Below are 26,658 nucleotides of genomic sequence, written 5' to 3'. Positions count from 1 at the left end.
TCAATACCATACAGCAGTAAGGTATGCTAACACAACAGCTCATCCTTTAATATTTTAGTTTGTTGTAAACATTTACCCATTCATGCTGTTGCAAACGTGAGAAAGAACAAAAGACCCCTGAACACCAAAGTGCGACTGAACTCTACCCAGCCTGCAGATGTTTATTGCTTCAGCTTTTATGCATTGACATTTCATGGAGATTATGGTTTGACAACGTAGAAAATGACAAAAGACTCAAGTTTACATGCACATTCAACAAGATTATACTGTACAACATGGGCACTTTATAAAATATATATTTTCATAATTTTGTCATCTGTACATAAAAACAATATTTACAAGCACACTTGAGAGGTATGTATGTCACGGTATAAAGCCTATAATAGTGTCTCCTCCCTGCAACAGCATTGTACTGGGACGTTGCAATGCTGCTGAGGTTTGATTCAGCGGCGTGCTGCTGGACTGGCTAACAGGCCCAGGATGGTGGAGAGACAGTGCAGCTTCTCCTTCACAAGCTCTGGCAACTTCTCATTCTCTTTGTACCTGGAGCAACAAGCAGGAACATGTCAGCAAAAAGGGGTTGACAACTACCATTCCTCAAATACAGAGAATCATTTTATATCAAAATGACAAAAGATGGACATTGACATAGCACTGTATGAAAGGGTGGTGAAGCCATGGGACGGTTTATTGTATTTGTTATCGGTGCTGTGTAAGTGTTCAGTACCTGGTGGTTCGTCCCTCTGGGGACGTGTAGGTAATACAAGAGACCCCTGCCTGCACCACCAGCTGGGAGCCATCGTTGAACTGTACCCACACCTCTCCACTGGTCAGCTGTGATGCCCAACCAATGTTTGGCACAAAGACAGACTTGAGCACTTTCCCTGTGTTGGTTGTGTGGTCTTGTTTGACCGACAGTGGAGAGCAGTTTTTGTTCACGCTAGCCGAGGTGAAGTCAGACCCATCATAGGAGATCATCTGAAGATTAGAGACGAGAAAAAGATTCAACCAAAAAAAACAAATATCTTACACTTCCTGAATAAATAGCTTAGTTGATAGAATGTGAAATGTTGCGTCAGGAGAAACTCACAGAGGGAGTAATGTGTGGGTGCTTGGGCGGTGATGCCACATTCACAGGGGCATCACCGCCCAAGGGGCAGGGAGAGTCTGGGTTGGCAGGTCTCCTGGGAGAGATAAACAGAGGCACAAGATTAGTGACTGGGACTGACAGGAGACTGGATATCTCAACAACCTGTTTGGAGGCAAGTATGACTGACTGATTAGAACTGAAATAGTGTCTGCATTCTGCAACATGGTGCTTTCTTTAAAGGGAAATGTCAAAAGAATGTAGCTTCATATTCAACACCTCCACAACATCAACATATGTGAAAATGGCACGTTTCTATGTTTTGTAGTAAAAAAAGATAAGAGGGAGATAAGTGTTTCCAATGACATCAATGAGCATCATGTGATTTTAACCAATTATGAGAAGGCATTTCCTACTAATTGTCTAATTGGTTGATGATGTCATTGGAAACACTTATCTTCCTCTCTTTTTTACTACAAAACAGAAATGCACCATTTTCACATATGTTGATGTGGTGCTGGAGATGAACATTTTAGAAATGTCCCTTTAAGTGCTTCCAAACGTGACAATGTCCAGCATTAACAGACAGTCATGGCTCTCTTGCTCACCGGCCGATGGTGATGGGGAAGAAGGGAGTGCTCTTGGCACAGCGCTGCTCCTCTGCAGTGATTGCCGTCTCTAGAGACAGACACATGCTGTGGCCCTCGTCAGACAGCTTCACGTACAGCCTGCTCTCTGGGCTGAGGCCACTCAGACCCACCTCTCCCTTCACTGTGTACGACTTCCCACTCTTCTCCACCACACGGACCAGCTCTGACGTCTTGTGGGTTTTTGCTCCTGTCACAGCATACAGGGGGACCACAGGTCAGGATGATTTAGTTTAACTGTGCAACAATAACGTTTCAATCTCAGAAGGAAAATACACCTTATCCTTCAACGTCATTATGTTTCATATAATTGATGCTTTCTACATGATCCTCACCATCGTAGAAGCACATCTCCAGGTCTGCATTGGGGGAGTTCTCCATCAGCATACACTTGCCATACTTGGTATAGAGGGTGACTTTGGGAGTCTTGGATTTCACCAGCTGCACAAACTTGGAGGCATACTGGTATTTCTTCCAGTACTTCTCTATTGAGGACAAACAGAGGACAAAGGTTAGTTGAAATCAGATTTCCAACACATTTATCGAATTGTGGTTTTACATCTTTTGTATTTTACCCCCTTTTCGATCTTGTCTCATCGCTGCAACTCTCCAACGGGCTCGGGAGAGGCATGCGTCCTCCGAAACATGACCCGCCTAACCGCGCTCCTTAACACCCGCCAGCTTAACCCAGAAGCCAGCCGCACCAATGTGTCGGATGAAACACAGTTCAACTGGAGACCGGGGTCAGCCCGAAGGCCCCCGGCCTGCCACAAGGAGTCACTAGAGCACGATGAGCCAAGTAAAGCCTCACCTGCCAAACCCTCCCCCAACCCGGTCGACGCTGGGCCAATTGTGCGCCGTCCTATGGGACTCCCGGCCAAGGCCGGTTGTGGCACAGCCCAGGAATGAACCCGGGTCTGTAGTAATGGATCTAGCACTGCATACGATGCAGTGCCTTAAACTGGTCTGCCACTCGGGAGACCCCAAATTGTGGTTTTTAAATCATGTCACTGCGAGACGTCACTGTTTGGTATTGAGGTGTACCCGGTAGGTCCTCATAGCTGCAGATCAAGATGTCTTCAGGGGGAGCAGGGGGGCGGTCTAGCACAGGAAAACCCTTCCCCTCATTGGGCTGGTAAATAGTGACCTACAAGATCATGGTCAAAGGGTGACATTAGTGTTTTGCCATTATTTCACAGACATACCATGATACATCTTCTCTGAAGGTTATGAAGTGTTGTGTTTTTCCTGAAACTCACCATCAAACCATCACAGGATATCCTGAGGACCTCTTTGCCCCTCTCCTGGGGGCCCTGGCCCTTGAGCAGCTCCATACACACCTCTCCTGTATCCAGAATGCTCACCTGGGGAGAAGGAGACAGAAACTACAGCTGTAGGGCAGGCAGACATAGCACTGTCATTGAAAGCAGATCAATGGAATAGACAGGGGGATAACTAGGGTGTATGTCTGTCTTACCACAGCGTTTTTAGTCTTCTGTCTGATGGATTTCAGTCTTGAGGCACACAAAGGAGGGAGCACATTTCTCAGGGACTTTTTCTCCTTTTCTACACTTGGTTTGGACAGACTCTGCAGCTCTTCCCCATGACCGGGTTGCCCATTCTCCCTGTAGGAATCAGTGTTTGAGGTGTGGTGGAGGTGGTGCTGGTTGTGGTGGAGGTGAGGACTGGTGCCTCTGCCTGCCGGTTTGTCACTCCAGGTGTTGTGTACACCTAGAGGCTCCCTGCCACTATGGAAACTGCCACTGCTGCTGTGAGAGGTGACATCCGTGGGCCTCGGAAACGGGCCTGGTGAGGCAGGATGAACAAACAATGCGGTCAAGCTTGTGAGAAAAATCTTTCTTTTAGAGCTTTTAAATCTTTACATTGGGATATAAGATTAAGATACAGCAAAGAAACAAGTAGGTGTACTATACCTTCTTTACTGAGCCAATTCTGTACACCTTCTGACTCTTGTAACTGCAGGTTTAGTGGATGTGGTGGCTGTATGGAATATGAACATCCTGAGCTGAGGAAATAAAGGGGTACATACATGTATCAGTTAGTCAGACAGACGCAGCCATCTTAATAAAAAAAATGACATTCTATTAATTACATCACACTGGGGTCATATCTTACCTGGCTGTCTGTTTGACAGGCACTGATGGGAGCCTTCCATGCTCTGCGAAGGGTTGTGGAGTGTCCTTGTAGCTGGAGGACATGGGAAAGGCCCGTCTCTCCAACCCAGTCAGCATCTCCTCAGAGTGGCATCTCTCCAGCTCTGCCTGCCCCATCCCCTGGGCTGGAATGACAGAGGAGCTAGACCGGTCTGAGGAGTGAGTCCTCCGTAGGTACCGGGAGTGGGGCCGTCCACTCTCCCCGCCCAAAACTGCCCTGCTCCTCCCTACTCTGTCGGAGTGCTGCTGCCACTGCTCAACCCCCTCAAAGCAGGCGCTGCTTGGCGGCCGGGGCAGTGTGGGGATAGGTGCCATGCGGTTGGGCAGGGCAGGTCCGATCACATGCCTGGCTGCTCTCCTCTGGAGACGGCTGCTGCCTGAGGTGGATGAAGTGCAGGCTGTAGAGATGGTGGCGATGCCGCTGTCCATGGAGCCTGGCTCACCAAGGCTCAGCTCCTTGGTCCTGGCAAGCAGGCTTTGGGTCATGAAGGGGTGGTCCAGCACAGCAGATAGGCTGGGCCGCTGCGCAGGGTCCTTCCTCAGCAGCTGGCGGATCAGGTCCTGGGCCTCCTGGGACACATGGCTGGGCATGTCATACTCCCCCAGAACCACCTTGTTGAGGGTGTGCTTCACGGTGTCTGTGTCAAATGGGGGCCGGCCCATCAGGAAGGCGTAGAACATGCAGCCCAGAGACCAGACATCAGACTCCAGGCCGTGGGCACTGTGGGTGGCCACCTCTGGGGAGATGTAGTTGGGTGTGCCACACATGGTGAAGTGCTTCTCGCTGGGGAGCTTCAGCTGGGTGGCCAGGCCAAAGTCAGCTATTTTAAGGTTCATATTGCTCGTTAGCAGCAGGTTGGACAAGGTCAGGTCCCGATGCATGATGCCATGTGTATGCAAGTACAGCATACCTTTCACTATTTGATGCATGAAGTGCTGTGCTGTAACGTGAAAAAAAACCAAATGAAAAAACTGTTATAAAAAGGAAATGAGGACAAGTGTCAAGACATGTTAAAGTAGATTTCATATGTTACTGATGCACTCTAGGGTTGGGCGGTATCCAGATTGACATACCGTTTCGGTACCATACCAGGGTAGGGCTGGGCAATATATCAAATTCATTTGATTAATTTTCATTTATGTTTTTGAGCAATATTCCAAATGCCTGAATTGTAGAATCAAGTTTTTTTGTAAATTCATTTTTTTATGAGCGTTTATGTCCGCTTTTTGGTCTTGTCTCGTTCGCTCCATCTGTGCTGTGCACCTTCCCATTTACACCAGAGACTTGTATATAATGACGAGATGCTCGTGTTTCCGCCCTAACAATGAGAGTCGTTTTCCCAAAGGCGGGAAGGCAGGCGACAAGCTTAGCATAGAAACGCACTGGGCTTATTTTTGACAGATTTTGGTGAGTGAAACCTCTCGCTTCTCCTCTTTCTCCCAAGCCCCTCCCCCTACCACTCAACAAAGATGAGAGATCACTTCTTCCTCTCTGACATAACGGTTTCAACTCGCTATTTGCATTTGAGGTTGGGTCCAACAGAATCGGTCATATGGACACCGAAACACACAGAGACATAATTTTACTGTAATAGAGGAGAAGTTAACCTTTCAAACCATACCCTGTTTATGTTTCAACTCCTCAAATTGTGAGCAGAGCAGACACTAATAAAACATATGTACCAATGAACAATCATTCTGGAAAATGTATGCTCAGTTTGTCGCGAGATGTTTTAGGGCATATCACCCAGCCCTAAACCGGGGGATAGGTTATTACCGAATGTGCACACAAGGGGCACATTTTTTTTTTAAATGATGTAAAAAAAATAATAATAATGTAAAGAGCTTGGCGCACAAAACAATTTAGGCAACAGGGATCTTGATCCAGGAGGGAATTGAATGTCTCTGCTGTAACCAAGAAGCTTGATCTGGACATCTAGCCACTTAGCTGTATATAATCTATTTTACACATCTTACATGCTGACCACACCGCTCGCGTTGCAAAATAAATGTAAACATACATGTTATTCAATTATTGCACTCACACTGCTCGCGTGCGCAAACGAGCTAAATGCGTTGCCAAGCGCTAAAATAGAAGTCAGTTCTATTTGTGACGCTGAACGCGGTGCAAGTCCTGCCTCTCCCATCTCCTCGTTGGTTTATAGAAGCAGATACCCACATGCCATCTCCTTATTGGTTATACCCACGTGGGTGATTGAAAGAGGAACTGAGTTTGGTCGGTCGTCATGGTAACTAAGAAAGTTAGATGCCAATCACCATATAAAGTCCAAAGAAGAAAAAGTCTGGGAGGAGGAGAGATGACTAGAAACAATTCGGTTGACCGTTTTATGTGTGGATCAATTGTCGGAGTAGAGGACCTTGTCTATAGAGGACCGTTTATACCCCGGTAAACAATGAGACTGACCATCATCCTCTGAGAAGGGCATCTTCCTGTCTTTCAGGTATCGACTCATCTCTCCATTATGGCACATCTCCAACACCAAGTACACATAGTTACTGTCTTCAAAGTAGTTGTACAGCTGCAAAATAGCAAAATTACAAGCCAAAATGTTATATCAGGGTTAACGCAGTTATGTAAATTAGTAAATAAGACCTTATTAAAGTAGCACCAATTTCAGCACGACAATGATCAGATATACCAAAACACGCCCAACCATGCTTACCTCTAGTATTGATGGATGCTTCAATCGACACTGAATCTCCACTTCGTTATTCACGCGCTGGACCATACCAGATTTGTGCATGGCTTTTTTGTCAATCTGAACAGAGAGGGGAATGATAGAGATAATTATACAGTGAGCATTATAATACACTGCTTTAGTCTTGTGGTAAACAAACAATCAGTCTTCCACAAAGAGAGTGAGAGCTATCCAGAAACAGAACAGACTGTCTAGACTTCCAACAGTCCACAGGTGACCCCTGGGAGGGGGGCTTAGGAAAAATACAAGACTCTGCTAAACACCACCTGGTAGTGAGATGGTGATGATGAGTGGATAAGTCTTCACTGTGTAGGCAGTCAATATTTCTAAACCGGTGATTTGTTTGCTTGCACTTGACAAAAATCACTTTGTGCTGATGAGTTCTTACGTGTTTTTACCATATGACACAGGAACAGCATGAAACAAGCTTACATCATAAAACTAATTGGATGTGGACTGTATAGCAACTTTAAAAAATGGTAAGTTCTTACCATTTTGATCGCCACCTCCAAGCCAGTGTTCACTGACTTTGCCCGGTAAACACATGCAAAGGAGCCTTTACCAAGGAGGGTGAGAACATTGAAATCCTGAAAAAGAGAATGAAAACATTCACATATATGCAATATATTCATCCAAAATCAATAAGCTAATATTTACATTACAACAAATAGGACTAGAATAGGTCCTATAGCTAGGCCTATGTCCAACAAATGGATTTGCCTGTCAGCTGTTTTTGACAGAGGATGATTCTGATGTGATACCTCAATCTTTAGCTCCCCAGCTGTAAATACGATTCTCTCATCTTCACTGACTTTGCAATTAGTTGTCAGGTTTTGAAATAAATAATTAAAAACTTTGTCGAACATCTTCTCTCTGATATGTGTCATGTAGCCGACTAGACATACAGTGACTGAGTACTAGACTACAACAACTGTGGCTAATGTTAACGTTACCATTTGGTCGTTATGGCTAGCCAACCGTCAGAAGTAAAACATCACAACACCTGTCTCTGTCATATAGCCAACCAAAACCTTTAATTATCCCGGCTCTCTTCCCGCTAATGAGCAGGCGTTGTGGTACCGGTCACCTGGCAACAATAAACCGTTGCGGTAAATCGCAGGGGACGTGTCTCAGTCAAAATAGTCAACAACAACTCGGCTGTAGTAGCCAGTGCTACTAGTTTTAGCCACCAGCTAGCTAAATAAAAGTTACTCTTTTGCGTTGCTGACTACGAATTATGCAAAGTTGATAACGTTTGTAGACAACTGACGTTCGCTTGCTAGTTAATTGTACTGTATTAGCTGCGGGTTAGCCAGCTAACGTTAGCTAGGTCGACAACTCACCTCGATTTTATCGCCGATTGAAACACTCATCTTGCTTCTTATTTGTCTTCCCAATCGATACAAAATTATTATTCAAAACATGTTCATCCAGGTAAACTCATCAGCGACCATAAACGACCTTTGATAAAACAAATGAATGTTGCCCCTCCAAAACTTTCGTATTTCTTCCATTTTGAAAATATCCGCCCGTTACCCTCGTGGTCACGTGACTGTACACGTCATATGGCAACAAGCAAACGTTGCCTCAAGCTAAGGAGAGCTTTTCAGGAACAAAAAGCACTAGATGCCTTAAATAACATTGGGTCCTCCTTCTGTGAAAACAACTGTCTCATCTAGTAACTTGACATTTAAAATTGCTTTGTAGCATAATAGTCTTAAATAAGATGAAGATCATTGAGTACACTTTTTTAGCACTTTAGTCAAATACATTTATATTTTTTATTTAACCTTTATTTAACTAGGTAAGTCAGTTAAGAACAAATTCTTATTTACAATGACGCTAACCCGGACGACGCTGGGCCAATTGTGCACCGCTCTATGGGACTCCCAATTACAGCCGGTTGTGATACAGCCTGGAATCGAACCAGGGGTCTGTAGTGACACCTCTAGCACTGAGGTGCATTGCCTTAGACCGCTGTGCCTCTTGGGAATGAAATAGTGCAATGTTTGTCTTAAAGACAAATAATGCATTTACATTTTAGTCATTTAGCAGACACTCTTATACATTAGTGAGTGCATACATTTATTTATTTATACATTTATTACTCTGTCTTTAAATCTCATGACTCAAAATATGGAAATGCATGAAAATAAGTAAAGGAATAAGCATCCAGCCCATTGCTCTTCTCTCTTTGCTAACAACACTAGGAATGTATCCTCTATATACACAACTATAGGCACTGGCCAGTTTAAATTACTAAAATAATATTTACAGTATCTAGGCATACAGACATCCTTTCAAATTCATATATTAAATACAAATATATATAATATGTATTATTGCATACATATTTTACTAATAGTTTAATTAGCCATAGCGATTGTTCAGACAGTAATTCTACTTATGTTCCACTACAAGGTTATGTGCAGTAAGAGTCACCTTAGAGATCTGATGCTTATGGGACTTTGGAAATGCAAACACGTATTGTTAGGAAAAACTGTTTTCAGGAGAGCCAGCATTGTTTTCATCTATATCTAATCTTACAGTTAATGACTATATAAGGTATTGTCTAACCTCTGAGGGAGGAGCACACCGTTGTAACATACTAGAGAAAGTCAAAAAAAGATCAAAACAAAAAATAGAACAAGGGGAACAAGGGGAATACAAATGCACAAAACAGCCCATTGAGTGGTGGTGGACATGGAAAAATGGTCCCGGATACACTTTGTACTGTATGTTTGGGTAGACCTTGTCAAAATGGTCTGATGGGAGCTAGAGTGCTGGTAGCAGAGCTTATTTGGCAGAGGGGCTCAGTCAATCTCCATCTCTGCTGAAGGAGGCTTTGTCTGGTTGCTACCCTTTGCCGCTCCCCTCCCGCCAGCTCCTTGCCTTGGGCTGTTATGGGCCCCGTTGCTCTTGTCATTCTCCTCTGACACATCCTCTGCTTTGGGCTTTGGCCGGTTGACAACAGGGTTGCATACTTCATCCAATTCCTAAAGTATAGGTATATGTGGAAGATAGGTGGATGCAGTATTAGTAAAATAATCAGTACCTGGTGACGATGGGCCAATAGTATGTCATATGGTCGAATCATTCACACTTATCACACACCTGTATTTTGGAAATGATGTCTGCTACTTTGACGATTGGGTCCTGGGCGATGGTGAGTTGGCTCTGGGCATTCATCTTGCTGTTTATCCAGGCCATGCTTTCATTTAAATACTTCTCCACGTTTCTCATCTCCTCAGTATTCAGATGCTGGTAACGCTCATCCTGAGTGTAGATAGGAAACACAACAATTAGAGATAGCACACCTCTATCTCGTTAAGTAAATCACCTCGTCTATGCCCTCACAAACAAATAAATTAATAAAAATGTCACAGATGGTCTATTACATACATCCTGGGTTAAACCCAGAGACAGATTAAGTCACAATAGTGTCACAATTGCTCATGAAATTACTTTACTATGACAATGACCTAACCAGCTTTGAAAAGTGTGTACAGGCCCCAGAGGACTGATAAGACTAAACAAGGAAATCAGAGGTGTCCTGAATATGGAAAAGGAAAGTAATTAGCACAATCCCAACAGAGCAGTGGTGTACAGTCATGGCCAAAAGATTTGAGAATGACACAAATATTAATTTTCACAAAGTCTGCTGCCTCAGTTTGTATGATGGCAATTTGCATTTACTGCAGAATGTTATGAAGAGTGATCAGATGAATTGCAAAGTCCCTCTTTGCCATGAAAATGAACTGAATCCCCAAAAAACATTTCCACTGCATTTCAGCCCTGCCACAAAACGACCAGCTGACATCATGTCAGTGATTCTCTCGTTAACACAGGTGTGAGTGTTGACGAGGACAAGGCTGAAGATAACTCTGTCATGCTGATTGAGTTCGAATAACAGACTGGAAGCTTCAAAAGGAGGGTGGTGCTTGGAATCATTGTTCTTCTTCTGTCAACCATGGTTGCCTGCAAGGAAACACGTTGTCAACATTGCTTTGCACAAAAAGGGTTTCACAGGCAAGGATATTGCTGCCAGTAAGATTGCACCTAAATCAAACATTTATCGGATCATCAAGAACTTCAAGAAGAGCGGTTCAATTGTTGTGAAGAAGGCTTCAGGGCGCCCAAGAAAGTCCAGCAAGCGCCAGGACCGTCTCCTAAAGTTGATTCAGCTGCGGGATCAAGGCAGGAATGGCAGCAGGCAGGGTTAGGGTTGGGGTTAGGGTTGCATCTGCATGCACAGCGAGGCGAAAACTTTTGAAGGATGGCCTGGTGTCAAGAAGGGCAGCAAAGAAGCCACTTCTCTCCAGGAAACACATCAGGGTCAGACTGATATTCTGCAAAAGGTACAGGGATTGGACTGCTGAGGACTGGGGTAAAGTCATTTTCTCTGATGAATTCCCTTTCCAATTGTTTGGGGCATCTGGAAAAAAGCTTGTCCGGAGAAGACAAGGTGAGCGTTACCATCAGTCCTGTGTCATGCCAACAGTAAAGTATCATGAGACCATTCATGTGTGGCCTTGCTTCTCAGCCAAGGGAGTGGGCTCACTCACAATTTTGCCTAAGAACACAGCCATGAATAAAGAATGGTACCAACACATCCTCCGAGAGCAACTACTCCCAACCATCCAGGAACAGTTTGGTGACGAACATTGCCTTTTCCAGCATGATGGAGCACCTTGCCATAAGGCAAAAGGGATAACTAAGTGGCTCGGGGAACAAAACATAGATATTTTGGGTCCATAGCCAGGAAACTCCCCAGACCTTAATCTCATTGAGAACTTGTGGTCAATCCTCAAGATGCGGGTAGACAAACAAAAACCCACAAATTCTGACAAACTCCAAGCATTGATTATGCAAGAATGGGCTGCCATCAGTCAGGATGTGGCCCAGAAGTTAATTGACAGCATGCCAGGGCGGATTGCAGAGGTCTTGAAAAAGAAGGGTCAACACTGCAAATATTGACTCTTTGCATCAATTTCATGTAATTGTCAATAAAAGCCTTTGACACTTATGAAATGCTTGTAATTATACTTCAGTATTCCATAGTAACATCTGACAAAAATATCTAAAGACACTGAAGCAGCAAACTTTGTGAAAATGTATATTTGTGTCATTCTCAAAACTTTTGGCCACGACTGTAGTAGACCACAGAGAAATAGAGGCATTGTAAATGGACTTCATTTCACTGCATCTCACACTGAGCTTTAAAGGCGCTGCATGGTCAATCTGACGTCTGCATTGGTCATGCAGCATTTACTGTGATATGGTCTCTGCAGAAGTCAGGGCATTCTACACTGCTTCGCCGAGCAGTGTAGAGCTGTTGTGAAGGAAGTTGTCAAGGAAGTGAGTTTGTGTTTATACAGGACCTCGCGCCCTCACCTACCTTCAACCAATCAAGACAATGCGGAGCTATACGGAGCCCTCCGCATTGTTACAAGATCTGAGAGGCTCACGGCGATGCGGTACTGCGTGCCTCTGGAGGCTCCGCAACTGCGTCACACCATCCATACGACGCCTCTGACCACATTTCTGATCAAGCATAAATTGTCTCTTAGTGTCTTATACTGAGCTGTAATGACATCACTCCACAGAAACCATGTTCCCAATGAGGAGCGAAACCATTTCAATCATAGAATGAGTTAAATGTTTCTAAAGTGGGAGGGGGTTCGATTAATCCCGCCCGGGCGCCCGTGTAGATGTGTTATGTAATGGCTGAAAGTTGATTGCGTTAGAATTGGAACCAGGCTGCCTCCTGGGCGCAAGCCAGGTGCCCCGCTCTGTCCGACGGCGAAGTCGGCTTAAAACAAAAGTGATGTAATTAAGCAAGTGCAGTACTTAATAGGATTCTTTGTTTTCCCATGCAAAAGTGATTGTTTTTGAGAAAAACGGTTTATCTGCTTCTCAATGAAAACTAATTTGAAAATGCAAACATTTATTTTATGGAAAAGAGGTGTTGTATGTTTCTGGAAGTTGCACCATAATGCCTTGTTGACAACATGACCAAGCGGAGCGTATTACTGTTCCATTTGAGAAGCGCACTCCTCCCTCCCCGCTTTCGCCTGATGACGGGCCATTGCCCAGTTCAACACGGGCAGCGTAAAATAACTCCCTCAATGCCTTTCAGTACTATCCAAAAAACTAAGACATATCAAAGATGCTCAAGGATGAAAGGATGCTGAACTATAACATAAAAAGATTCCAGTTTTTACCTTCTGTTTATAAAGCTCCACAGCCTTCATATAAAGTTGGATCTTCTTGCCCATCTCTTCAAATGCCCTCGGCCTGTCTTCCTGCTCCCTGTGCCTGTCATGAATGGGTTGGGCAAACCTCTGGAAAAGGACATCAGTCAAATAAATCACTCAAATCAAGTCACGTTCCTAAACCTTCAGGCTGTTCACATAAATGCCCCAAATACATTTGTTTATTATTCATGTTTCTTTCTCCTGATTTCAGAACTGCTATAATAGCAGACTGGTGCAGGCAGAGGCTAGATATAGAAATCCTTTATGCTAAATAAACATTAACCTTGAGATCTTCCAGCTTGTCCACATAGACCTGTTTGGCTTGGTCCTCTCCCTCCTCATAAAGCCAGTTCTCTGTGTCCTCGAGCATCAGTGTCAGACGATTACTGTCCTTTTTGAAAGGTGAGAAAGGCCAAAACAGGTATCAGCGAACACATTATGTATTGCAAAGACTTTGTTCTTTGTTCTTTGATTCTTTGTTCAATGTGGCAGTATTTATTTCTTAGTTAAAGGAAAATGTTCATCTAGGTTCTTACCTCCTCCGTGGTGTACTTCTCATAGATGCCACACAGTTTGTCCCGCAGGTCGTACACATACTCCTCCACAGCATTCTTAGCATCATTCCTCTCTTTCTCCAGCTTATCCTGGACGATCATCTGGCCCTGAGGGACACAGAGAGGAAGAGAGGAAGAGACAAAGTGAGACACGTGTAACAGAGTTAAGAACATGCCATAAGCTCACTCCACAGCTAGCTTGAAATGTCACCGATGGAGCTATCCAATGGGTACCTTTTGTATAGCTCAAATGGTTAGTATCTTTTCAAGGAGGGCTGTCACGTGTGCTGCGAAGCAGAGGATCACTGGTTCAAGCCCGGTATGGGGACAGGGACAGTGAAGGAAGCTAAACTGTTAGTAGCACACTGACGTCGGCAACAATGAGAGCCAAAATCAGCCTTCCGCTTCCTCTAATACCCAATCCCAGGCGGCCACACAGAAATATAGGGCACGTTAGCTCCATCATCTGCCAGTTTTGTAGAAGTGTACAACATAGATAAAACATGAATGAGACAACTAATGCAGAACATGCCTTTACAGTTCCAAAGCTGCAGATGATTCATCTTCCTACAGAAACCCTTACTACTTGTGTTTTATGTCTTTGAACTAATGTAAGTTTTACATTACAGTAAGTCTTTTCTCTTGGTTCGATGAGAATCTGACTCAGCTGCTGGGGAGTCGGGGCCTTCAGAGTGACTCACCTCATACTCCACAAAGTCATTGAGCACCCCCCTGTCCAGCTGTCTGATGGTGTTGGCCAGAATGGGAAGGTCAGTGCTTTTCACTTTTACTTTAGGCTTGCTTCCCCCTGATGCTGGGTCCTGCTTCTCCCCAGGGACTCCGTTCTTTGTTGGGAAATTTAAAATGTTTTATGTTTCACAAGACATAAAAGTTGAAGTGTAATTATAGTTTCTTATGATTCACGTACTCACCTTACTGCAGGAGCTGGCTTCCTCATTCAGCTGGTCCCCCTGGCCTTGACCCTCCTGGTCCACCTGCATTTTAGTCTGAGACAGTAGGACACCGTCACAACCACATCACCTGAATCTTAACATCAACGCTTGGCTGCTCTCCTGCTCTACTTACAGTAGCTTTGACTTATGGAACACCTTAGTAATGTAATTCATGATGTTACACCTACGTCTATATAAACCAGCTTACTTCAAGCAGCACACCCCTCCTGTTAACGTAATCAAACTATCTACTATTCAAGGATGCCAATAGGAATGTTAGAATCTGTATGAGTAACACATTCAAATACACTGACATACTGATCATATCAAAGGAGTGGAGGATGATTTTTATAGCAGACACAGACACTGCACAGCCTGTGAACAATAGAGCTATGAAGATGTGGAAAGTATTTTCAACTTAATAGCTATTCCACTGGCTCCATGTATCCTCTGGCATCACACAATGCCAAGCCCGGTTATACAAACACACACATTCTCTCAGGCTCAATGTGATGAACCTTAATGAGACCAGTGCTCCACAGATGAGACCAGACCACAAAACCTCCCACAAATAGTTAATATCGTTATAGATGTCATCTTCAATGGGAGGAAAGGAGTGAAGCTTCAAGAGCCAGGAATAGAGAGAAAATGGGCTTGAGTAAAAATAACCACACAAGTCATATCAGTGCTCTATGTCTTATACATAAGACATTCAAACGGGAAGATTAACCAACGGCTTCTTTGCCATGCGTTCTTAAATCTTAAAATAGGGTGTGAAATTCAGGTGAATCTTCACACTCCTTCTCTTTCTGTTACCTGGTCCTCTGGCCTTCCTTCATTCTGCACAGTGGCTTCCATGTCCATCTGAACATCCTCTCCTTCATCCTTCTGCTTCTCGATCAGGGAGGCGCTGGAAACACTGAAGATGCCGTGCACGTTTATGCGCACTTTGACCTTCACTTTGGAGCTGTCTCCATCAGGCTGGGGCACCACATTCTGAACAGAAAAATTCCCTGAGAAAGCAAGAGAGGAGGAGGCAGGTGGAGAGGCATTCAAATGACACACCTGATGGAGTCACATGAAATTACACAAACACACTGGAGAATTGACAGGGGAAGGAGGATGAGGTCTGATTAGCTAGTCATTGCACTTATTTCAAACTGAAATCGCACCTGAGAGATCCCCTTATAATACACACATACTCTCACACACACACACAGCTCTGCTCTGTAAATGACTCCTGTGACTCATAGGGACGCAGTGTTCCATGGGAGATTTAAGCCTGTCCTAATTATCAGCCAGGTGGGAGACCCCCACTATATGGTTTAAATGTTCGTCATCAGGTAGGCCACCAAGAAACAATTGCAGATGGCCAACCACAGGACAGACATATAGTAGCTGTCTTGTAAGGGGATCTCAAGGCAGAATAGCTAAGTGCCAGCCAGGGTGTTACAGCTAAATATTTTACGTTTAGTTAGACCGCCTTCCAATTCCTTGAACAGGTACATCAAAGATGAAAGAAGACCTCTATGAACTGCAGAGGGCTTAGTTGAATAAGCAGGTGTACCTATCCTGATGTCCGGGTAAGGCAGCTCCTGTGGGAGGCTGTAGAACGCTTCCAAGTCAAAGGGCTCGTCCTTGTGGAAGGTGATGACTTTGGAGAAGGGTGCTGCATGGTTCTTACTGTACACCTCACATTCTCTGTAGAACAGACAGTGGTGTTGAATGAGGACCAGGAAATCACTGTGTTGTAATGTCTTCTCATCTTATTACAAACAACACAGTACCCACAAATGAACGTTTCTTTCTATAGAGCCAGCTCAGTATGTGCCCTTACCCGACTCCATCTTCTGTGGTGGACTTCCAGCGTAGGGTTATGGGAAAGGGAACCACATCAGTGATGGAGAATTCACGCACCTTAAACGCTGGGGACAGAATTGCACACTACACACACACATCCATACATAAACAAACACACACCAAAACAAGGACACAAACACACAATCACTTTGTTACACACTAAATATTCCAACAAATTATTCATCAGCTGCATATAAAATTGATGGCTGAAGTTTAAATCACTGTAAGAGGAGAGGGAGGTGAGGACCTGAAGAGCGCAGCCCCGTGCCACAGCCTCATCTGCATTGAGTGTGGTGCTGACATCTTTGCCAAAGAACTTGGAGATTCTCTCTTTAATGGAAGGGATCCTGGTGGCTCCTCCTACCACCTCCACTGCATAGATCTCATCCCGGCTCAGCTCTGTCACAAAACACACACACACACACACAGAGAGGATAAAATAATACATTTTCAGTTTTACTATTGAATTTATACTGTCTCTATCACTGAATGTTCATCAACTAAATCAAATTAGATTTGATAAAAATGACACACTTGATTGTTCAATAACTGCTTTCAATGGCGCCTCTACTCTCATCAAGAATGTGGCACACAGTTCTTCAAACTGGACTCTGAAAAAGAAAAGAAGGGGGAAAGTGGAATGATTATTATTGCATATACATCTCTATAGGAAGCTAAACAAAGGAGTCACAAATCCATATGTGTACCTGTTCATCTTGCCTGTCACATCAATGTCATTCATGAAGCACTCAATGTTAATGGGAAGGTCAGAGCAGTTGGCACTCATCAACTTCTTCAGTTTCTCGCACTCCTGAGACAGCCGCAGAATAGCCCTGGGGTTCTCCCTCACGTTCAGCTTGTATCTTGCCTTGAACTCCTCGCAGAAGTGCTCCACAAGTACCTCATCAAAGTTACGCCCACCCAGGTAGGGATCAAAAGCTGTGGCCAGTACCTGGTTAATTGACCAGACAATTAGGGGTTACATATGGAAGGGATAAAGAAAAATACAGGTGATAAATAGTGATAGACTACTTCTGCTACTTTAGGAAGAAGAACCCACCTTGAGTTTGCCTTTGTTGAAGGCTGATATGGAGACCTGGAATGATGAATGTCCCAGGTCCACGAACACCACATTGCGTGGCTTCTCCTCTGGGGTGGGCAGGTCCTGCTTGTAGATCCCATAGGCCAGGGCCACTGCCATTTAGAAACAACAATATGAGACAGACACTCTAATGCAGGGTTCCTCAATAAGAGACAAACTTTGTAAAAAAATAATAAAAAAGAAGCAATGTTCTTGGACATAAAAGACTGTACAATCACCAGGAAGTGAGCGTAAAGTGATTTTAATTTAGGAAATCTTTTCCCAAGTATTCCCATGCATAAATAGAGGCCTACTACTTTGAGTCCACAAGACACGTCTTCGTACTATGGGGAGTGAGGCTTCTACTCCCTTGCCCCTCCTCTATGGATTGCTCTCCCTGACCATCTGTGAGCCGCTCCATCAACCTGAACATCTAAAACGGGTCTTGAAACACATTTCTACAGACTATTTTATATTTTATAGTCCTAATCTGCAAAGTCATTTTAGCACTACTATTGCTATGCCCTGCCTTGATTCTAAATGTATGATGTTTTTATTGTTTTTAGTTTTATTATCAGTATTTGTTTTGAGCTTTGAGAACACTGTAATGAAAAGCGCTATACAAATGAAATGTATTCGTATTATTATTACGTATCCCTTTGTAATCACGGTTTGAAATTATTATATTTTTGTCAAATACTATATCTGTTTGGACATCTTGCAGTCAATTTGCAGTGTACAAATAATTTATAACTATGTTCCAGCCCCCCGACCATCCGCTCAAGAAAAAAATCGGCCAGCGGCTGAATGTAATTGGGGACCCCTGCTCTAACCCTACACCACTGCATGATGAAGAGCATTTAGTGGATGGAAATGACTAGAAGTAATGTAAGCGTTATCAAGTCATTTTGGTCCATAACATAATAGGTTACCTAGCGGTTAGAGCGTTTGCCCGATAATCGAAAGGTCGCTGGTTCGAATCCCCGAGCTGTCAAGGTGGAAAATTTGGCAATGTGCCCTTAAGCAAGGCACTTAACCCTAATTTGCTCCAGAGGTGCCGTACTACTACGGTAACCCTGTAAAACAACACATTTCAATGCACTTACCCAGTGTATGTGACAATAAAATATATATATTTTTATACAATGATATGTTTGTGCAGCTTATAGGCCTATACATTGCTCCTACAAAGAGCATCTTCAAGTACACTTTGTGAATGTCAGTGCCTGCTGATTACAGGTGAGAAAACAAAGACTTGAAAAACAGCTGTCTCTAGGGAACTCCAGCCTATTTTGGGATAATAATATTCCTAAACAACTAAAGTTGTTGGTGGAAATAATGTGAAACAATTAAATACATATGAATGATTTAGACAACTACCACCAATAAATCTATAAACCAGTGGAGGCTGCTGAGGGGAGGACAGCTCATAATAATGGCTGGAACGGAGCAAATGCAATGGCATCAAACACATGGAAACCATGTTTTATATGTATTTGATACCATTCCACTAATTCCGCTCCAGCCATTAACACGAGCCCCTCCTCCCCAATTAAGGTGCTACCAACCTCCTGTGCTATAGACATATCCATCACAGAATATGACCTTAACGACTCTGTGGGAATCACTGACCTGCCGTGGTGTCATTGATCAGACGTAGACAGTTCAACCCTGCAATTTGGGTGGAGTCCATCACAGACCTCCTCTCTGCATCGGTGAAAAAACTTGGGACCTGTGAAACAAAACTCTTATTAGAAAATGATAAACTTGAAATGGGATGAAAAAAATGACTTTGGCTAATATCAAGGTATATTCACGTGTAGCATACTGATACTACATTGACTAGTACATTGACTATACTGTAATACATTTGCAGTGTATTACAGTATATATATATATATATATATATATATATATATATATATATATATATTGTTGTCACTCACAGAGATCACACAGTCCACAACTGGCTTCTTCAGGGCGCTCTCAGAAGTTTCCTTCAGCTTGGTCAGCAACATTGCTGTTACCTGCTCAATTGTGAACACTTTGTCCTCATCCAGGTAACGGACCTATGAATGGGACACACTTTTAGTTGAGACTATTTAGACAATATCAAAACCAGCTGAAACCAGAGGAGGGTTGATGGTGTCAGTGCTGGTTAAAAAAAGATGGTTTGGAGGTCAAACACATTGGAAAATACAAACAATTGAGCAGAATAACAATGGTAATTTACATAATGACAATGGAGCTTGGGGTGATGGAGCTGAAGGGAACATATTCAAAATGGAGTGCAGTGGTGTTACCTTGATTCCAGTGTTGCCACTGGCCAGCTTGTGCAAGCTGTAAGGCAACTTGGGTTTCTCCCCCTGGACATATGGGTCGTCAAACGTTCTGCCATGGAACTTCTTGAAGCCATGGACTGTGTTTTTAAAGTTTGTTATAATCTGAAATAAATTGTTTTTTTTAGTCATGTGATCTGATGCTGACCAATTTGACCATTTCCAAAAAAGTATTGATCTGCAAAATTACATTTGCACAATAATAGTACTACATTATAAAAACTGTTCTCATTTGATCATCTTACTTGACCCTTGGCTGCATTTCCAATGGTTCGGTTTTTGGAGGCCAGAGACACCCAAGCCCTGAGGAACCAAAACAAATAAACACATACAAAATATAATATAGGCCTAATGGTTAATAGTAGGCAATTGAGGTTGAACATCTGCAGATTATTAAGTGAATTTCTATGAAGAAACTACAAATTAGGACAGTAAGACAGAACAGTTCACCTTCTAAGAGTAAGGAAGATCCGCATTTAAAATATCACTTTTTAAACTCATTGAACTGACTCACTACCTCCATCAGCTCATTGTATTGTCTTGCTGACACAGAGTGATCCAGGTTCCTTGAATGGAAGGCTCAGTTCCATCAACTGGTATTGAAGGTCTCACTCTGCTCCACCTACCCATCTTCCCCCTCCTTCTCCTCATCATCAAATTCATTTTATGAAAGCTGTACACTGCAATGCTATGTTATGTCTGAGGTTATTCCCAATTGACATTGTGATTGTGGGCTATGCAGTTGGTCTGATGTCAGATGTTAAGTTATTTGGAAAATGAGTTGTGAATGAGGCCGAGCAAGAACGTCCTGTAATAAAACCCAGGTCATTACATTCCCTCTCACTCACTCAGAGTATTGGTGCACCTTGCATAGTGGCCTGTTAGGAGGAGCAGGAGAATATTGCCGTTTTGAGAGGAATTGGTGTAAACTAAATACCCATGTATTCAGTCACCTATTCCAATGTCATAACATTTGTGTGTGATAGTCATATTCACATAGGCTACATACAGTAGGTCTACAAGCAGCCCATCTATAGCCTATATTTATCTTTGTTCAAATTATTCTGTCCATATGGGAATTTGTCATACAGTACTTTTAAGTCTGAGAGCAAAAATTTATGACAGCAGTCAATTCCCAACAAATTCAATGTTACTCGCAAGAAATAAAATGATCTATACATTTAGCTGACATCGCATGCGCTTGCTTTGAATAAAAAAGGACAACACAACAAAGCTTACTTGAAAAATAGAGTAATGCAGGGATATTCATTAAAAAAATAAACTATATGACATGAGATTTAATACAATCTATTCTAATACTGAACAATTTGGTCAAATTTCGATACAGGCTATGACGATGCATTAAATATCATGTCTCACAGAATATGATAGAAAAGTGTAAAAAGAAACTAAAAAGGCCACATTCCAAGCACTAAGTAGACGGCTGCAATTATTAAGAGAGGTCATTAGGTAAATGAACATGCAACAAAGACCTCTGAGAATGGAGACGTTATAACGTTGTAATAACCAAAACTGCAAATATTGATATTAATAGGCTATATATTTACATGGAAGAAAAAATACAATCCAATGTAATGTCCTCCAATGTAAGATATTCATCATAACACATGAAACATCCATTGTTGGAGCATTATTTATCACTACGCCATCAGGGTATGCTACAGCGCGCACCCAGTCGCAAACATTATGTAGCAAAATCACATTCTATATATTGATGTCAATGGTATACTTACGGTGTACATCTGTCGCTGTATTCATTGGCAATGGTTTCAATCCCGCCGCTTCTCGCAACAGCAATGTAACAATTTTGGAAACCCACATCAATACCTACTACTGACATAATGCGTGTAGCTGTTAGTTTGCGCAATTTTCCGTAACGATTGACACTTGACACCTTTCCAAAGAGAAAATAAAATATTCCACTATGCGAGACTGTAGGCTATTTTAAATTATGTCTTTCGTTTTCAGCATATATTTGAGACAGTTTGCTCTTACAGTTCTAAATGAATTAGGCTACTAGCTATTATGTAAGGCAAATGTTTATAGCCAACTCACTCAGCCTAATCCCAGGGAGGGAAAATGTCCACAGGATTCTCTCAATTTCAATCGGAACAACCGGTAATCCAAGTAAACATGCGCAAAGAGCAGTCGGGAATGCCTTTAGAACCCGCCCTCTGCTATCTGTTATTGGTTACATGTCACCAAATGTGTATTTGATTGGTGCGACAGAACATCTACGAAAGAAAAATCTAGAAATCCTTGAAAGAAAAATCTAGAAATCCTAGAAAGAAAAATCTAGAAATCCTAGAAAGGGACCAGCCTTTACATCATGAGTGACAGTGTAGGTAGGGCATTGTCTGCTGGTATAGGGATAAGTGAATTTGCCATGAGAAGCATGCCATTAGGCAAAAGCAAATGCAATTTGCAGACCACTACATATAGTTTGGCTACAGGTGTAAATTATTACAGTATAAGAATAATTTCCACTATCTGTCCTTAATATCAGGGGTGCAACTTTGGTTTTAGAAGTGGGGCGGACATAATATTATAATTATATATATATTTTTTTTCTCCAATTGGATATACACTCCAAACAGCCTACCAGACAGCTGTTGCCTCTTTTTGTATCACATTCCAATGATAACACTGTGGCGGATAAAAACACAATTTCAGTATGTGGGGAGGACATGTCCAGATTACAGATTGCACAATAGAAATGTAAAGATAATTTCCGATTAAACCGACATGCAGAGTTTACCGTGAATGCAGTGTTACGAAGTCCCTGCCGATGACTGTTATCAGTACCTCACAACCATGAGCTGCACACTCCACTCCCCATCTCCCATGACCTGAGCCTCAGAGTCTAGGCGGTACCATAAATCTGCCTCTCAAACTCTCTCTGACCTGTGTGACCTGATAGGTTTCTAGGAAGGTTACTAGGGGGCCGGACATCTACCAATTGTCTTGATTATACACAATATACTTGCAGTCTCCCTCAGGCAGTGGAAGAGAGCAATATCGCTTTCTCTCCCTGTCAACAACTGGACTCATTCATATCTCTGGACTTGTGGGATGGTGTGCATGCCCAAAAACCACTACCTTTCTCACTTTTCACCCCCATGTACACTACCGTTCAAAAGTTTGGGGTCACTTAGAAATGTCCTTGTTTTTGATAAAAAAGCAAATATCTTTGTCCATTAAAATAACATCAAATTGATCAGAAATACAGTGTAGACATTGTTAATGTTGTAAATGACTATTGTAGCTGGAAATGGCTGATTTTTAATGGAATATCTACATAAGCATACAGAGGCCCATTATCAGCAACCCTAACTCCTGTGTTCCAATGGCACGTTGTGTTAGCTAATCCAAGTTTATCATTTTAAAAGGCTAATTGATCATTAGAAAACCCTTTTGCAATTATGTTAGCACAGCTGAAAAATGTTGTTCTGATTAAAGAAGTAATACAACTGGCCTTCTTTAGACTAGTTGAGTATCTGGAGCATCAGCATCATTATGAGTAGGAGGCCCCGGTGCACAACTGAGCAAGAGGACAAGTACATTAGAGTGTCTAGTTTGAGAAACAGACGCCTCACAAGCCCTCAACTGGCAGCTTCATTAAATAGTACCCGCAAAACACCAGTCTCAACGTCAACAGTGAAGAGGCGACTCCAAGATGCTGGCCTTCTAGGCAGAGTTCCTCTGCCCAGTGTCTGTGTTCTTTTGCCCATCTTAATCTTTTCTTTTTATTGGCCAGTCTGAGATATGGCTTTTTCTTTGCAACTCTGCCTAGAAGGCCAGAGGCCCGGAGTCGCCTCTTCACTGTTGACGTTGAGACTGGTGTTTTGCGGGTACTATTTAATGAAGCTGCCAGTTGAGGACTTGTGAGGCGTCTGTGTGTGTCAACTCTTGGGTTGCTTTATTCCCCTCTAACCGGGGGTGGTGTCAGTGGGTCACAAACCAGTAAAATAGTAGAGGCAGGTCCCTCTCTTTCATGCATTCTCTGCTAACATGTGACATTGCCTTTAAATTTCAATCACACTGTAACACAGAACTTCCACGATTACGGATTGAATAGAGCTCCTAGTGTCATGTCATCATTCACGATACAAATATGTAGGCCTAGCCTAGCATGCCTCAATGTTCATACATACCAAAGCCAAAAGTATTATGGAGGTTGTAAACAAATCAATCAAAGCTCAAGAACACTGTAGTGGACTACAGAATATGCATTGAGCAAAATGTGTTCTGGCCTAAATTGAACAGGTGCAGCCTTTAGGTACACAAGGTATGAAACTGGTACCAAAGAGAGAACAGTATTTCCAAAGATCCGTTTCAAACAGAATCGGATTAATGAATACGCCCCAGTCCTTTGTTTCAGTTTGCGCTCGTCGTGTCACTGTCCATGGTGCTGAATATGTACCTGCGGCTTCTACCAAAAGCATGTGGACACCTGCTCGTCGAACTTGCCATTCCAAAATCATTGGCATTAATATGGAGTTGGTCCCCACTTTGTGGAGTTGGTCCCCCCTTTGCTGCTATAAAAGCCTCCACTCTTCTGGGAAGGCTTTCCACTAGATGTTGGAACATTGCTGCAGGGACTTGCTTCCATTCAGCCACAAGACCATTAGTGATGTCGGGCACTGATGTTGGGCGATTAGGCCTGACTTGCATTCGGTGTTCCAATTCATCCCAAAGGTGTTTGATGGGGTTGAGGTCAGGGCTCTGTGCAGGCCAGTCAAGTTCTTTCACACCGATCTAGACAAACCATTTCTGTGTGGACCTGACTTTGTGCACGTGGATAATATCATGCTGAAACAGGAAAGGGTCTTCCCCAAACTGTTGCCACAAAGTTGGACGCACAGAATCGTCTAGAATGTCATTGTATGCTGTAGCGTTAAGATTTCCCTTCACTGAAACTAAGGGGCCAAGCCCAAACCATGAAAAACAGCCCCAGACCATTATTCCTCCTCCACAGTTGGCACTATGTATTTGGGCAGGTAGCGTTCTCCTGGCATCTGCCAAACCCAGATTCGTCTGCCAAACTGCCAGATGGTGAAGTGTGATTCATCACTCCAGAGAACGCATTTACACTACTCCAGAGTCCAATGGCGGTGAGTTTTACAACACTCCAGCCGATGCTTGGCATTGCGCATGGTGATCTTAGGCTTGTGTGCAGCTCCTCGGCCATGGAAACCCATTTCATGAAGCTCCCAATGAACAGTTATTGTCCTGAAGTTGCTTCCAGAGGCAGTTTGGAACTCAGTAGTGAGTGTTGCAACCGAGGACAGACAATTTGTATGCGCTATGCACTTCAGCACTGGGCGGTCCCGTTCTGTGAGCTTGTGTGGCCTACCACTTCATTGCTGAGCCTTTGTTGCTCCTAGGCGTTTCCACTTCACTGTAACAGCACTTAGAGTTGACCGGGGAAGCTCTAACAGGGCAGAAATGTGAAGAACTGACTTGTTGGAAAGGTGGCATCCTATGACGGTGCCACGTTGAAAGTCACGGATGCTCTTCAGTAAGGCCATTCTACTGCCAATGTTTGTCTATGGAGATTGCAGTGTGCTCAATTTTATACACCTGTCAGAAACAGGTGAGGATAAAACAGCCGAATCCACTAATTTGAAGGGGTGTCCACATACTTTTGTTTGTATAGTTTAAGTGGCAACCAGGTTGCCTATACCACTGTATTGGATCCATTATAACGGTATAATGGCGCCGGAGGAGATGGCTGCCGTTTTACAATCCCCTAACCAATTGTGTTATTGTGTGTTTTTTCGCATTATTTATAACTTATTTTGTACATAATGTTTCTGCCACCGTGTCTTATGACAGAAAAGAGCTTCTAGATATCACTACATTTATTACTCACCCCGTACTGGAGGAATACTTTTTCTTTAACGAGTCGGACGGGAAGGATTTACTTCAGACTCCCGACAAGGCCCTCATCCCCGTCATTCGCAGGAGGAGACTGAGATATCGGGGACGAAGGTCTGGGTGCCTTGTAAGGATCCGATGGCGAGTGTGTAATCTCCCTTTACCATCGGTCCTATTAGCCAACGTACAGTCAATGGAAAATGAAATAGACGAACTATGATCACATATATCCTCCCAACGGGACATTAAAAACTGTAATATCTTATGTTTCACCGAGTCGTGGCTGAACGACGACATGAATAACATACAACTGGTGGGGTTTACACTTTTTTTGGCAGGATAGAACAATGGCCTGGTAAGACAAGGGGTGATGGTCTATGTATATTTGTAAACAACAACTGGTGCACGAAATCTAAGGAAGTCTCAAGGTTTTGCTTGCCTGAGGTAGAGTTTCTCATGATAAACTGTAGACCACACTATTTACCAAGAGAGTTTTAATCTATATTCTTCGTAACTGTCTATTTACCACCACAAACCGATGCTGGCACTAAGACCGCACTCAATGAGCTGTATACGGCCATAAGCAAACAGGAAAACGCTCATCCAGAGGCGGCGCTCCTAATGGCCCGGGACTTTAATGCAGGGAAACTGAAATCCGCAGTTTTGAGAAAATACATTTAAAAAAGTACGAAATTAAAGTAACAAATAATGAGACTACTGCACATCTAATCAAATGGTTGCCCAGACTATTTGCATTCTCCCCCCCCCCCCCCCCCCCCCCCATGCTGCTGCTACTCTCTGTTATTATCTATGCATAGTCACTTTAATAACTCTACCTACATCTATATATTTCCTCAATTACCTCGACTAACCGGTGCCCCCGCACATTGACTCTCTACCGGTACCCCCTGTATATAGCCTCGCTATTGTTTTTTTTACTGCCGCTCTTGAATTATTTATTATATCGCTATTTCTGACTTTCGTGTCGCATCTGCCTGGTTGAAAAATGCTTTTCTTGCTTTTGTATGCGGGGCGCTGTCCTCAGAAAATCGTAAAGCCTTTTTGAAATCTGACACAGCGGCTGG

The 26,658-nt window shown here is 43.2% G+C and overlaps 2 protein-coding genes across 2 annotated transcripts; both read right to left on the bottom strand.

Moving 5' to 3' along the window:
- Window positions 1–130: 130 nt before the first annotated feature.
- On the bottom strand, window positions 131–8,173 carry plk4 (polo-like kinase 4 (Drosophila)). Its single transcript, XM_029730104.1, has 14 exons — window positions 7,972–8,173; window positions 7,120–7,215; window positions 6,593–6,688; window positions 6,334–6,448; window positions 3,871–4,849; window positions 3,669–3,760; window positions 3,212–3,540; window positions 2,994–3,098; window positions 2,779–2,881; window positions 2,070–2,219; window positions 1,696–1,924; window positions 1,091–1,184; window positions 728–978; window positions 131–543 (listed from the first exon to the last, which is right to left on the bottom strand). Exons 1-14 carry the CDS (start codon window positions 7,999–8,001, stop codon window positions 444–446), a joined length of 2,769 nt encoding a protein of 922 aa, XP_029585964.1. The 5' UTR covers window positions 8,002–8,173; the 3' UTR covers window positions 131–443.
- Window positions 8,174–8,671: 498 nt separating this feature from the next.
- On the bottom strand, window positions 8,672–21,821 carry LOC115172554 (heat shock 70 kDa protein 4L-like). The gene is made up of 19 exons (XM_029730103.1): window positions 21,427–21,821; window positions 19,918–19,975; window positions 19,637–19,777; window positions 19,280–19,402; window positions 18,966–19,065; window positions 17,313–17,446; window positions 16,960–17,204; window positions 16,787–16,863; window positions 16,500–16,651; window positions 16,230–16,336; window positions 15,960–16,093; window positions 15,209–15,405; window positions 14,372–14,446; window positions 14,141–14,284; window positions 13,422–13,547; window positions 13,169–13,276; window positions 12,853–12,972; window positions 9,743–9,904; window positions 8,672–9,624 (listed from the first exon to the last, which is right to left on the bottom strand). The coding sequence occupies exons 1-19, from the start codon at window positions 21,531–21,533 to the stop codon at window positions 9,442–9,444; spliced, it is 2,493 nt and encodes an 830-aa protein (XP_029585963.1). The 5' UTR covers window positions 21,534–21,821; the 3' UTR covers window positions 8,672–9,441.
- Window positions 21,822–26,658: the final 4,837 nt, after the last annotated feature.

This window comes from Salmo trutta, chromosome 33, assembly GCF_901001165.1.
Source record: "Salmo trutta chromosome 33, fSalTru1.1, whole genome shotgun sequence".
NCBI lineage: Eukaryota > Metazoa > Chordata > Actinopteri > Salmoniformes > Salmonidae > Salmo > Salmo trutta.
This window is presented reverse-complemented; position numbering and strand designations above follow the sequence as displayed.